Source organism: Solea solea, chromosome 15, assembly GCF_958295425.1.
Source record: "Solea solea chromosome 15, fSolSol10.1, whole genome shotgun sequence".
Taxonomy (NCBI): Eukaryota; Metazoa; Chordata; class Actinopteri; order Pleuronectiformes; family Soleidae; genus Solea; species Solea solea.
Window position 1 is genome coordinate 10687630 of NC_081148.1, and position 14571 is coordinate 10702200.

Genomic DNA, 14571 nt, shown 5'->3' on the forward strand with positions numbered 1-14571 from the left:
AAGAACTGCGGTTTTCAAGGGGTTATCTTCAGTGCTTGAGATTTAACGCTTGTTTTTTTGACAGGCGGTCTGAGAAATCTGAGCTCACCAGAGAAAAATATATTCTACACTCGGTGCTCGCTTAGCAGGACACAATTACTAGCTGTGAGAACCATTCCCTCTGCTACTGTGTAAGAAAAAGTTAAGATGACTCTGTATCCACCTGTGTCTCCATGGCTGGATGTGGAACCAAAGATGATGAAAGATAGCACCACATGATCACTACAATTCTTTTTGTTACCTTGACTTTTAACGGCTTATAGGACTTCAGAATCAATGAATGGCTAGGGTGTTTCATGAGTGCGTCAGTGACATTCATTTAGATGCTTGCTTACCATCAATTTCATTCACATTTCACCAAAATCTCAAGGCACACCTGATCTCAATCCATAAAACAACAGCTGAGAACCAGTGCAGCGCAGGATAACAGAACTACAGAGCTTCTCCCGCAGTCACTCTGCTTCTTATCACGGGCTCATTACTGGTCAGTGTTTGACAAAAACTCTAAGGGGCAGCAGTAGCTGGCTGCCAGATTGCCTCTCCCATCTGTGCACTCACGTTTAGTAGAGGGAGGAAAATTAAAGGTGGGAAAAGCAGGAATGATGCTGAGGGAAGCTGTGTTTCCGTGCACAAATATGTGTGTTCCCTACGTTAAAAAAAACAGTGGAAACATTAAAACAGGAGTCTGTGCCGAGCTACAATGTGAGGGATCGAAAGAAATAAAAGACAACGAAATGACAAGGGGACTTAACATCAAACAAGACACCTTGATTACAAAATGAAATTACTTTTTTTTAAAAATGACTGAGTCAAAAAGACAATGAAATACAGCACCTGAATCAAGTCTGAAAGTGTATAGTTTTTCTCCCACTAATCTTGGCCTAAAATCGTTGTCTGTGCATCTAGAATATATTCCATTTGTTCCCCTGAGGGGAGATACTGAAGCAGCAGTGCTGACAGTGATTGGGTATTCTGTATGCAGTTTCAGGTTTAGCACAGGAGACCTCGGGCCTTCTCGGAACCATATTTTATGTTTTTTGTTTTTTTTTATTTATTCCAGTTTTCATAAACACAAACAGATTGGATAATGTGCATGGGGAGTCTGGGATTAATTTTGAAGCAGCTGATTAGAGTGTGTTTGTGTCTGTGTGTGTCCTGGGCTAATTGTGTCTGGGACATTGCCTAAAAAGCCTTCAGGCTTCACTGCAGTCTGGAAGATAGAAACACTCCCCCCCCCCTCCTCCTCCTCATGCTGCTGCTGCTGCTGCTCCTCCTCTCCCTGTCTCTGCCTATCCCCCCTACAGCCTACTTGATCTGTTTTCTCACATCTTCCTGTTGTCTGGAGGAAAAAAATTACTAGAGTCCTCTTTCTCTCATCACTTCACACATCTGCTGTTATTTCTACCACCATACCTTTTCCATGTTAAGTTTCACTCGTCCTCTTTTCTGCTTTCATCCATTCCCCTCTTCAGTGGACTAGACTAGACACACCGCACTGAGGAAAAACTTAACTGAAAAAAAGCAAATTCTGACCATGTTTGATTTACACGTTGAGTGATACAGACGGATTCATTTAAGTCCACTTTTAATAACACAAACATGAAAATGTGTATTTAATGAACTGTGTATGACAGTACAAAACAAAGGTTAAATACTGATTTACCATACCTTACCTATTAAACTATTTTTTTTTTTTAAATAGTTACTCAAGTATGAAGTTATTAGCACAACTGCTACAGCGCAAACTCAAAAGGTTTTACCATGACACTCAAATGATCTGTAAATGTCAGTTAGTGCAGATAGCAAGCCAGAATCAAGGTTTGATGAACAAAAAAAAAAGTTTTTCTTGAGACCCAAAATCCGGTGTAGTGTCCACATCATCATCTACTTAAAAAAAATACACAGGAAGCATTATTCAGGTTATGAAACAAAAGGAAGTCTGTTTGTATGTTTGTTTTTCACTGAACTTGTAACTGATGTGACCTGGCTTCAAACGAACAAACTGTCTCTGACTGGACCATCTTGCAGGAAAAATTGCAGAACTGCAGATTATAATTTGCAAGTTGCCACAAATAATTACAGTCACTGAAACCGTCAAGAAGTCATTTGCAATAAAGTCTTGTGTGTAATTTCCTGTCATGAATCAATTCCAATTTTAAAGGAATTGTAATGGTAATGAGTGAGTCTATTCTAGAACCCTGATCAGGTCCAGACTGATCCGTCCTCTCTGAGAGTCCACACTCAGGACTCGGACCTCCACACGTTCACCTGGTCCCAGAGCAAGGCTGCGACGGCGCTGGCTGACAGGCAGCTTGTCCAGTGTGATGTGGCTCTTGTGGATGAGGCCAGAGCGGCCCACACCGATATCTACAAAAGCCCCGAACAGAGTGGTGTTGTCGACACGGCCCGTCACCACTGCACCCACCCGCAGATCGCTCATCGTCACAATGCCCCGCTTAAAGTCCGCCTGCCCAAAATCTGGGGTGGGCAAAGAGAGAGATCGGGAGAACATTTCAAAAAGATGAGGTGTGCAATGTGACAATGAGGCAAGGAGATCTATTACAAAATCTGGTATGGGTGGTAGCTGGAACAAATGTTTGGGAGAAGAAACAGGAAACGAGGATGCAGGAAAATGAGGGGGTGGGGCAGAAATGACAAACAGGGATTACATTTCAGGCAGTAACCGAATACTTGTGTCCACATTCTTCAACATTTCTCGGTATTATACACGACCCTACTTTCCACCCGGCCTATTCATGAGAGAATTTTTTCCTCTCTGTAGCATTAACACAAACAAGGAAGGCTCGTGCCCCAGGAAATAGTCCGTTCCAATTATCCTCCCTACAGCACTGATTTCATGTGGTAGCTTCGGTCCATCTGTTTACTCAGCTGAGCACCGGGTAGGAGGCCACGCATAGTGCACTGCAACTGAATAGGGCCAAACTGAGAGTGAACCTGGAAGTAGCGTTCTTTAGCACTGACTGAGCATCCGGGTTTTACTTTGGTCCTCATTACAGGAAGGTATATGAAAATGGACAGCTTGGTGATAAATAAACAGGTGAGATTTTACTATATATTTAACAAGCCAGTTGAGAATAGGTTTTATTTCTATCATAATAGATACTTATTCTTTAAATTGTGCTTCCAGAATCATTAACAGATACACATACCCCAGCAGTAGTGTATGTAGTGACTATACTCTGAAATGTAAGGTTTTCTTATTACTAGTCCTGGGTCATAGATATCAATAAGCTTACTGTACGTAGCATACTTTAAATTACATAGGATATCTTAGGTAACTCCTCTCATATTTTATGCACCATTTTTCAGAACGTAGACGAGGAAAAGAAAACGTGAGACAGCAATGTTAGATGAATTCTGGAGGAAAATAGCCCAGGGTGAAACAAAACTGATAAATATCTATATGTTTACGACTGTATATGATTTCATTGGGATATTTATGTATGCCTGATCTCACATTAAGGAGAAAAACAGACAGACGGTCTTTGTGTTTTTGTGTCTCAGTCCAACACTGCAGTCTGTTGGAGCCATCACACCCTGTCAGAAACATACTGCTTGTGTTGTAGGACTAAAGGGAGGAAGCCACAGCACTGTCAGATTGTATCAAGTTACACTGCTAACATATGCCTATTATAACAAACGCACAAAAACAGAGTGTGGGTTGCAACTAGTAAACCAGTCAAAGAGCTCGACAAACATAAGTTCGACTTGCTGTGAAACAGTGTGGACATATAAAGAACATTATAAAAGAAGGATGACAGACTTAAGAGAAGTTACTGTGACATCTAGGATACATTCAATATTTTTTTTGCAATAAAATTTCATATAATTAAAAGCACTTGATAGCTTTAGTCATTTAAATCGTACAACTGGAAGAAACTTTTGCTTGTATGTTTATGATAGTTTATATTTGTTTTGTCCTAATAACTTGGTCTATCTGATCATTTGAACACACCATTAATCAGGTTTACTTGCCTACAGTGTAACAGAACATTAGTGGATGTCTAACTAATTGTGATTGGTAGAAGTCTTACTTTGTCGTATGTCAAACCCAGGGGGCTGTGTGAGGCCATCTATGATGAGTTTGAGGGTCTCAGGTGTGGTGTCCACTGTCCTGGCTAGTTCCTCAACACTGCTGGTCTTAACCTTGCGTTCCACGCACTGTCGCAGGCCGGAACTGCCAATGTGGTCTACGCTTTGACCCAACTGGGACAGGAATCTAAAAAGGGGTGACATGTGAAATATATGTTAAAAATAACACAGAGTATAAAAGTTAAACATTCAAATCTGCAAGAGTGACATAAACAATACATTTATAATAACTCAGCAGAAGGACATATACAATATACTTTGTCCCCTGAGGGAGAGAACTGGTTCTATAAGGGATGTAGACAGAGACAAGAAGAAAGGCTGAATGAGGAGGAGAAAAGTGATGACAGACTGGGAAGAATAATGAGGAAAAGAACAGTAAAGCAGTAAAAGATGAGAAAAACAAAAGAAAAAAAGGCTAAGCTAACACAGGTAAAGTGAGAGGAATAAAGTAGGGGAGGAGGGAGGCCACAAGAGGCGTAAGAGTCATTACACAAAGTCAAAAGCTGCTGAGACCTGGCTTTCTGTTCTGGGAAAACAAGCCCACAAATACATGTATGTTAACCCACTAGTAAATCAGATAAGTCCGCAGTGGGCTGTAAACGCCCTTACACCTTGTCTCATGAAACAGCCTCCACTTTGCCGAGGTTGGACTGTTTGTCTGTCAACTGCTTGGAAAAACCTCCTTATATTTCTTTATTCTAACAGGATGTTCCACCTTCAGTATGTCTAGACACTCAGTCAAGCAGCACCACTAAAAATTGACTGAAGCTGTGAATTAAATCCAAGCCAATTAGCTGGTCTACAATCAAAACAGATTTAGTAATAAACTGGCATAGGAGCCAGAGTAGCAAATAGGGTTGATGGAAAAACGTGGGACATGTTTCTGAGTGTGGTGTATTGTGCATAATGTATAAATTATTTACAGTAGGCACTTTCCACAGTTGGTGATAGATGTGATGGCATTTTCCTCTATGCATGCATTCATGTGTGGACCAGCTGGGAAAGCATCCATGATAGATGTTGCTCACTGGCAGCTTGACGCCAAACAGACGACGCAGCTGTCCCCCCCCCCATGATGGACACAACAGGTGGACTTACACACAAGAACCTACACACAAAGTTGATTCATATGCAATGTTGTTCAGAGATGCTCATTTGGCAGAAGCTGGAACAGTGCGGATGTAACGCGACACGTCTTGTGTACAAACTATGTCCAAGACAGCTGTGAGTGGAGAGGCGCCTGCCAATGGAGACCCCATCTACCGTCCAATTGCTCATCACCAACAGGCAAGATCGGTACGCAATAGTAGCTCAGTTTGCCCGAAAAATGGCTTAGTGGTGAGGAAACAACACCTTTGGACATATACGGACATCTGCCTAAGACAGGGATCTTCTCTCCTGTGTCTCCAAAGGCTTCCAACCAAATACGACAGAAACAGAAACTTTTGTGTCGAGGTAGCTTGAAAGTAATCCCTGACAAAATAGTAACCAAATTCAACTTTTCTAATATTGCAAATACATAACCAGGCATCACAAGTGCATTAAATAGACACCATGAGTATTCTCACTGTCTCCTTTCTTACACACAAAGTAAGGAGAGTTCAATTAAGAGCAGTCTGCTGTGGACCTTACACAAGTATTGGTGTGTGTGTGTGTGCACGTGTGCATGTGTGTAAGTGTGTATGTGTTGCCCATCTCATTTTTCAGGGATGTATGTTAGTATTTAAGAGGTACCAGGAGTCTTGAGGCCCCTACCACTGTTGGATTCATACTTGTATAATTACCACCAACAGTCTACGTCTCTCTCTCTCTCTCGCTCTCTCTCTCTGTGTGTGTGTGTGTGTGTCTGCATGTAGGTGTGTGTGTGTAGTTGGGTGGGCTAGGATATAGATTTTATCCAGGCACCACAGCAAGAGTCCATTCTGCCTTTTATTATAGAAATATTGGGCCCCAACTGTTTCATATCAGAGAAATATTCCTCATGCAGTGGACCCCTCACCAGAGTAATACAATACGAACCAATGATATTTTTATATTTATATCATAAATCTGAATACTTGCATTTCTTAAACAAACATTTTAGTCTTCTATCACAGATACGGTTGTGCCTCTGTGTTTCTGCTTGTGTGTGTGTATGCGTACGTGCATCGTTTATGCTTACAAAAAGGAGGTGATGTGTAGGCTGTGAGCTGTAATGGAGGATACAGTTTCTCACATGTGATGAACATGATATTCCTTATAAACCATAAAGACACATACACACAAATTGCATTCCTCCACAATCCTCCCCAAAGGCCTTATGCCCTGGGCTGCTGTTAATGAGAATGTGAGAGGAGCAATGAGGCATTTCAGTGACATCCTCTCATCTAATGCCCTGAACAAGCAGCTTGTGTTTAACTACAACTACAACTTTGTGACGAGACAACAAGAAAGTGCTCAACTATACACTGACCAAGTAAGATGTTGAGCAAACGTGTGACATTCTGCAAGATTTATAGTTTCAGGTCATTTATTTTGTTTTGGATGAAAATTATACAAGAGTGCTGAAATTCTTGGGAAGAACAAGTGCTGACATGCATGGCTTTTCCTTTCGTCCATCGTCATTAACATTTAAAGAGGGACGTGACTTACCGTAAAACCACAACATTCGCTTTGGGTTGTTTTGGAAAAAAATGTGTCTCTCAAATTCTGCAAGGGTCTGTAGAATTGAGACCATCACAAAATGTGTGTATCAAGTGAGATATTAATCAGTAGTAAATTCCCAGACAGGGATTTCAAGCTAGTCAAAACAAAGGATATGACATTTGCCAACACAGGGTTAAGTAATCTGAACAGTAGGCAAAATATAGAATGATATTGGGGACTGGTGAGAAACAGGAGAAGAGTTTAATTGTGAGTGGGAGTGAGAAAACGACACGGATAAAAGCACATCAAACTTAATTTTTACTATGAACTGCCACCGTCTCAGCAAAATGTAGAATATTTAATGTACAAATATGGAATGTGTTTTGAGCTATGTTGATTTTGTAAAAAAAAAAATATCAAATTGCAATTTTTCTGGCTGGTACTGCCTGGTGATATATATATATTTTTTTTTCATATCCTTCAGTTTACTATTTATTATGTCACAGATTTTAAACACAATAAGAGCATTGCTACAAGACACCAACTTAATATTAAAGGACCATTGTGCTGCTGTGGAACAAATGTCCTATGCATGTTAGACAGGCCGATTCACTGCCAATTTTTAAAATGTATCTTAAAACCCATTTTTACTTTTACTATGACTAGTTTTATTGGCTTTGTTTTTATTGTATTGTATTTTATTGTTTTATTGTTTGGGTCTTATGTTTCTATATTTTATTTATCTCTGATGTACAGCACTTTGTTTCAGCAGTTTTTTTAAGTGATTTATAAATAAAGCTGAAACAGTTCTAAATTTTCAGATGATCGTCAATATAATATCTTGTATCCAATTTCTGTTTTTAGCTCCCCCTGAATTCTACACTTTAATTACTTTATATAGAACTACATATTATATTGCAAGTTTGAGTAAAAAAATAGTTTCCACCATGTACACGTTCTTTTGTTGTTTTTTTTAAATGTAGAGAACCAACAACATTTTATATTGAACTATTATATTTCAGCCTTTGTAATTTGATAATTTCAATTTCTTAATGAATGATTGTAAAGCCCTAATGGATAGATGGGAATGAGCAAGATGCCGAGCCAGAAAATAATAAATCACATATAAGACACATAAAGCTGTGTGACTTTGGAAGAAGGTGTGCACATGAAAGGAATATTGAGTTGGATTAAAAAGGTATCAGTTTGGCTTCTCTCATATCAAAATCTTTCAACAACTGCATACAGTACTAATCCAACAACGCAGAAACACAAGTCACTTAGCTGAAATATGAATGACAGACAAAAACAGTGTAGTCATAAGCAGCATCGATCTATCTTCACATGTGCACAAAGAGACATATTAACCCACACACATGCACTGAGGCTATTAGAGACACATCAACATGAGGGAGTGATGCTTAGAACCACTAGTGTCAGAACTTATGTAGACTAAACATAGTTGAGTGAATACAGCTGTATTAGAGTAAGCCCACCCTCTCCTTCTCTCCAGCTCTCTCCATCTCTCTCTCACTCACACACAAACACACAGGACGGAGGAGTATTGGGCAGATGTTCAATGTGCTTTTGATATCAGCATCAGCAGTGCTAACAATCATTTCTCACACAAGGACACACACAGAGGCAAACACACATCCAAAGCCTATGGCTCCTCTCCGCCTCCTCTCTTGTATCCCATGTCTGTGTAAATCAAATCACACTCCTCCACCACTATAACCAACCCCATATGAGACAGTGTCAAAATCAACTCCATCTCTGCCAGAACACGCTTTGGCCAATGGGGTAGGCTGTGAGAAATGTGTGTGTGCATGTTCATGTGTACTATACCTCTGTGCCACATGGTAGGACTCGGGGTGTATACAGGTCTGGTCCAGAGGGTTAAATGAGGTTGGTATATTGACACAAGTCTTTCCTCTGGCCTTCTTAGCTGCTGGTTTCTCGGGCACCGACGGTCCAGGGTGAGGTGAGGACTTTGCACTGTTTCAATGAAGAAAAAAAATATTTTGAATCCATGAAGTAAAAATCCCAAAGATCCTTAATGTGAAAAATATATATACAAAACAGATTTTGCAATCATTAATCATTATTAATTTTGTTGCTCACATACAGTGGCAGTAAACTGATTTTCTCTTTACAATCACAGAGAAGAAAAACATTAATTATACTCTTTACATAAGCAATGTGATGCAGAGTCAACCGAGAAGTCATAGTACCTGTATAGGTTGTCATGTACCTATTTGTGTATATGTATCTGTGTATATGCGGTATTTACCTGTGTAGGGTTTGTGGGTTGATTCTAATGAAGCCGGCACACTGCTGGTACGTCTTAGGCCCCATGCCTTTGACCAGTTTGAGTTGTTCCCTGTTGCTGAAGGGACCATTCTGTTCTCTCCACTCTGTAATATTCCTCGCCCGGCCCACATTCAAACCTGCTACATGTCTGATGTTTAAAGGAAAAAAGGTCTGTTTATTTCTGTCATCTCCGTTTTAATCCAGATGCTACTTTCAGACAACACAATGGCAAAGAATGAAATCAAATGTTTAGAGTCAAAATGAGACATGTTCAAAATTAGTAATGACATAACTCTTACTCTAAAATTTGCTTCACACACTGATGATCAGCTTTCTTTAATGCACAAACAAACAGAGCAGACAGTGCTAACTGTGACCAATTTAATGAGTGTATTTGACCACTTAAGCATGAGCAAATAAGAGGTGATTTAAACTCAATTTGGTCTGCTCTGTTAATGTCCACAGTGCTCATGCTACAACACGTTGCTATGTCAACACTCCACATAATACCTCCATCATCACCACGTCTGCATGTGTTAAGTGTGTGTGTGTATATGCGTAGCATAACTTCTGGCAGTAGTGGAAAAAAGCTCACTTTCAGAGCAGACAGGTAAATAGATGACCTGATGCCTGCGCTGCAGCTAATGCCAGCTCACTTCATAGTGTTAGTGTCTCCTGCAAATGAGTGGAAATATCACATTCAATCGCTTGTGATGACAGTGTAGGTGCTACCGAAGACGTGTGAGTATATGAACACATAAATGTGTTTTTGTATGTGTGTGTACTTTGTCTAATCCCCTCTCTTGATTATAGTTGGCCCAGTAAGTGAGACAAGGGCGTAAAGCATTAGTCTAAATAGAAAGCTGGCTGGCTGGCTATCTGTGTGTGTGGTGTGTGTGTGGTGTGTGTGTGGTGTGTGTGTGGTGTGTGTGCATGTGTGTGCGTGCGTGTGTGTGTTACATGGACCTGTGCACAAGTGTGAATGAAGCGTTGCCATGTTATGACTGCTGAAGGAAAGTATGTCAGAGTTCTGAGCCCTGCTTCATTTCAGCATTACAAGTACAGGAGAAAGTGCTAATGTATGCACGTGTTTATGAGGACACAGGTACGTTATGCATCACCTACCTCATCAGTGTTTCAGAGCAGATGTTGATGTCCACCCCAACAAAACTCACACACTCCTGCACCACACCGTCCAGCGCTGCCTTCAGAGCTCCAGCTGACACATCATGCTACAAACACACATTTAGAAAACCAATTAATAAGTGTGAAAGTGGGAAGACACAACTACTGAAGAACAACGTTGTGCATGGTAACATTTAACTATAATATTTCATTTGTTTGCAAAGAGGAGCAAACACAGAAAGAGTGAATGAGAGAAAGGACAGCACATGGGTTGGAGGGGTTTTATTGACAAGTAGCAAAGCAAGTAAAAGGCAAAGAAAGAAACCGAGTGAAAGAGAGAGACCTGATTGACAGACAGACGAAGCACAGAAGGGAAAAGAGAAGGCGACTGTTTAGTTTGGCTTGCTAACACAGTGTTCTACTGTGGCCTGCTGTCGATCAAGATCCTGCAAATGAACTTTTCTCACCACCAGCCAATCACCCACTAATCAGGACTTTTTTTCCCAAAATGGCTGGAATCTTTTTTTCTAATAAGGAGCAGGGATGGCAGCCAAGAGAAAGGAGAGGAGAGGATTTCTATAAACACTAAAAAGGACATTATCACATAGAAACTTGTTTAAAAAGACCAACGTGAGATGTAGAAAACTGTGCGGCACTACAACACAAACAGGAGCTGTGGATTGTAGGGCAGGACAAAAAATTCAATTCAACAAAAATTATCCCTTTATAAATGCTCTGGGATTACCTTAAATTCTAAACTAGATGAGTGTTGAGCTATGCGCCTGTGTTTGTGTGACGAAGAGCATCATGGGGTGTTCTGTAACATGATCAAGCTTTGAACAATCCCTCACTTGTAAACAGATAACAAGCAAAAGCACCCTTCTCTGTGAGCAGTAATAAGGTACTAGAGGAGGGCAGCTGAGGACAGACACTGTGTTTGAAAACAAATACTGGCCTCCTTTAGGTTCACTTAGCCATTTATGAGAAATACAAGTTTTCTTCAGTTTTTTTACAGGTTCATTTACACATTGAAAAAATGACTTGACATTATCTCATTAACACACATTTATTCCTCAGTAGCTAAATGCAAAGGTTACTACCAAACAGAAACCAAAATGGGTGTTTAGTAATAATACTGGAGGGTATAAATGCTCTAGTACATGTGTAACACATCTTATTGATGCATGATATTTAAAAATATCATGTGTCATATCATTTCAGTAATTGTTCTATTTGATTAACATTATTTATTGGGCTCATGTTTCATTTCTGCCTGTTGGCAGGCCCTTCCTTTTTTTCCCACATAGTAACAGCATTAGCATATTAACAGTTTAAACCTCCCCTGTATTTATCAGCAAATTAAATACTGAGAAAGAGTGAGCGGAGAGGAGATAGCAAAATAAGACAGTAAGAAGATGAAGTAGCAGTAAATGAGATAATGGGTGACTCATTTAGTGACCTGCAGCCTGAATCTTCGTGAGAATGCCGAGACTACACAGCCAGAGACATACAAACAGTAAAAATAACTTTCCTGAGTAGAAGTAGGACTGACAGATTTATGACTTCCGATGACGTGAGAGGAAGGGGTGAGAGATGAAGACTGTGTGAGGGCACAAAGAGGAAATCACCTGTAATGTCACACCGGAGAGCACATTTTTCACATGAGAAAGGTGGAGGTGTGTATGAAGGAGTGAGTTTTAACCTGCAGTAAAAGCCCAATGAATATGTTCTCAAATTCTTATTGAAACCTTATAGAGGTGGGAGCAGCACAAGAAGAACTCAGCTATTGTAACTGGTTCATGTGCACTACAGCACATCACTGTGTTCTAATGGGGATATCATGTGTTTATTTTATTTTAATTAATTGGGAAAGAAAGGGTATCACCCTATGTCAGCTGAGATTGGCAAAGCACCCCCATGACCCTCCTGTGGAGAATAAAGCGGTTGAAAATGGATGGATGGTAAAGTAAAGGGGGGCAAAGACGCCAAAAAGATTTCTTTTGGACCACTGCCCACTTCTTGTTTATGTGGAAACAGAGTTTATGTAGTTTATTATTGACAAAAATGTTTTCTTCTGGATTAAATGCCTCGAAAACGACACAAGTTGAACATCTCCTCGGATGTGCATGTACTTGAGCTGTTTGCAGCACTAACTGCATCAATGGAGCATTTCATCTCAGCTCTTCTCCACATATCCCTTTTTCTCAAGCCAGAAACTCCAAACACAAGTTACAAACTTCAAAACTACAACTGTGCGAGGGCTGCATCAGTATATTTGTTATTTGTAAATTATTTTGATCTATTAATCTGTTTCAGATGTTATTTTTATAAAATAAAATCTCCATTTTCATCTCTCGTTTATTTGCTCCTCCATAAAAGGAAAACTAAATAGCCTGATCACATTGCTTGACAGAGCCCGTTTGCCAATGAAGGGCGGAGCACACAAATAATATTACATTACATGACAGAGGCAGAATAATAACATTAACAGAAATCCCCAAAAGTTACGCACTGCGGCTTTAATGGATGAAAACAAAAATGATTTACAGAGAAAAGTGACTACCTTCCAATTTTTAAAAACAACTCAACTCTCCCATGGTCCATGGATCCAATAATCTTTAAATTTGAAGGTTGGGTTTGGATTGGCCTGAAACCATCAAAAGCCAGCCAACCAACACACAACAATGTGTTCCTGTCTGTACTTAGACTGCAGAGTTACTACATGTCGATCGGCGAATGATAGGTGTCTTTGTGAGTTATTTCAAGAAGATTCTGAAAAACAATGTCTTTTTCTTACAGTACATACAGTATGTATGTAGTTCATGTATTGTAGGTACTATGTATGTGCATGTTAAGAATTTAAACTAGCAGGCGTAATACAGAAAGGAGCTGCATTCTGTTTCTGAGTTATTCATACATGTTCTCCTACTTTGTCCATTGAGGGTGATATGGGATTGTATTTCTGAATCAATAAGACGAAAATGGGAGATGATATGAAGACTCTTAATCCTGTGTGTCTGAAAACAAGGTCAATAAGGTTTTTCTATTGAGTAAATCACACAATTCTCTATGGGTTCCAGAGATTAATGTTGTTTCTTCAATTTTGGTGTTAGCTTTGAGAACACATCTATTAGCCTTATATCAGGGTTAGGTATTAGTTGTGATGGTTAATGTTTGGGTAAGGAGTCGGGAATGCTTTGTCTATGAGTGTCCTCACTAAGAATGCTGTGTGTGTGCGCATGTGCGTGTGCATAGATAAATCAGTTAAAATCTAGTGTCAAATGCCAGTTATAAATCAGTAGCTGAAAGTGACATTTCAGGAAGAAGATAGATTTATGTTTTTCTGACAATGCTTAATGACTATTCCTCAACTTCACACCCCAACCACATACAGGGAGAGAGAAAGACATTAAGCTGAGAAACTGCAAAACAGGGCATGAGAAAAAAAAGAACACATTACAATACAGGCACTGGAATGGGGCTGCAACATTAGAATTGTCCTGTTGATTATTTTCTCAATTAAATAGTTTTGTCCATAAAGTGTTGCAGAAGGTTAATGAGCATTTTGCAAACCTCATAATGACACTCACACACACTCATTATCTAGAGCTTTATCCTTTACATGAGGGTCATGGTGGGGTGGAGTCAATCCCAGCTGACATAGGGCGAAAGTCTGGGTACACTGTGGACAGTCCATTGCAACCAAAAACCAACAGAGCAGCAAAAAAACAGAAAATATTTGCTTTTAAGAAGCTAAAATCTGACAACTTTGTTGTATTTAAAAAAAAAAAAAAAAAAAAAAAGCCTCAAACTAATTACTTTTTTATCAAAATTGTTGGGAATTAATCAAGTATTTAAGGAATCATTAATCATTCCAGCGCTTCACTGGATGATTTTTTATTTCGATTCATTTTGGTGTGTACAGCAGTAGAAAAAATGTCCATTATACAGGCGACAATACAAAGCCAGACTGATCGCATGAACTCATTCAATACTGAATGACAGACAGACGGTGACAAACCTAATGGGAATAATTGAACTATTAGCAGATAATGTTTGGTAGCTCCTGCCACTAATCATCTTAAAGAACCAGATTTTTTTTCCCACGCCTTAAATCTAGGGGAAGGAGCCATCAGTCACTGTCAACGCTACATTTCTCACTCTCCTTCCTTCTCTGAGCTCTGTCTACTCCTGTCTCCCCTGTAGGCACAACCATTCAGGAATGAAAGCATGCTAATGTGCAGATACACTTGCAAGGCAAATGCACACACAAAACAATACAGGCCTTGGTGTGAAAGTGACATCATGTCACTTTAAAAAACTAATAATTTAGGCAGTGGGTCAATAAGATATTCT

General features: G+C 39.7%; 1 protein-coding gene across 3 annotated transcripts in view; it reads right to left on the minus strand.

Moving 5' to 3' along the window:
* Positions 1-1338: 1338 nt before the first annotated feature.
* srbd1 (S1 RNA binding domain 1) overlaps positions 1339-14571 on the minus strand; it is a 42953-nt gene continuing 29720 nt past the window's right edge. For all 3 annotated transcript variants that reach the window (XM_058650758.1, XM_058650757.1, XM_058650759.1), the window contains exons 17-21: positions 10216-10322; positions 9071-9238; positions 8626-8775; positions 4095-4279; positions 1339-2517 (exon numbers count right to left, since the gene is read on the minus strand). In XM_058650758.1, the coding sequence (XP_058506741.1) occupies positions 2225-2517; positions 4095-4279; positions 8626-8775; positions 9071-9238; positions 10216-10322 (903 nt within the window). In that variant the 3' untranslated portion in view covers positions 1339-2224. The remainder of the gene's footprint in view (positions 2518-4094; positions 4280-8625; positions 8776-9070; positions 9239-10215; positions 10323-14571) is intronic.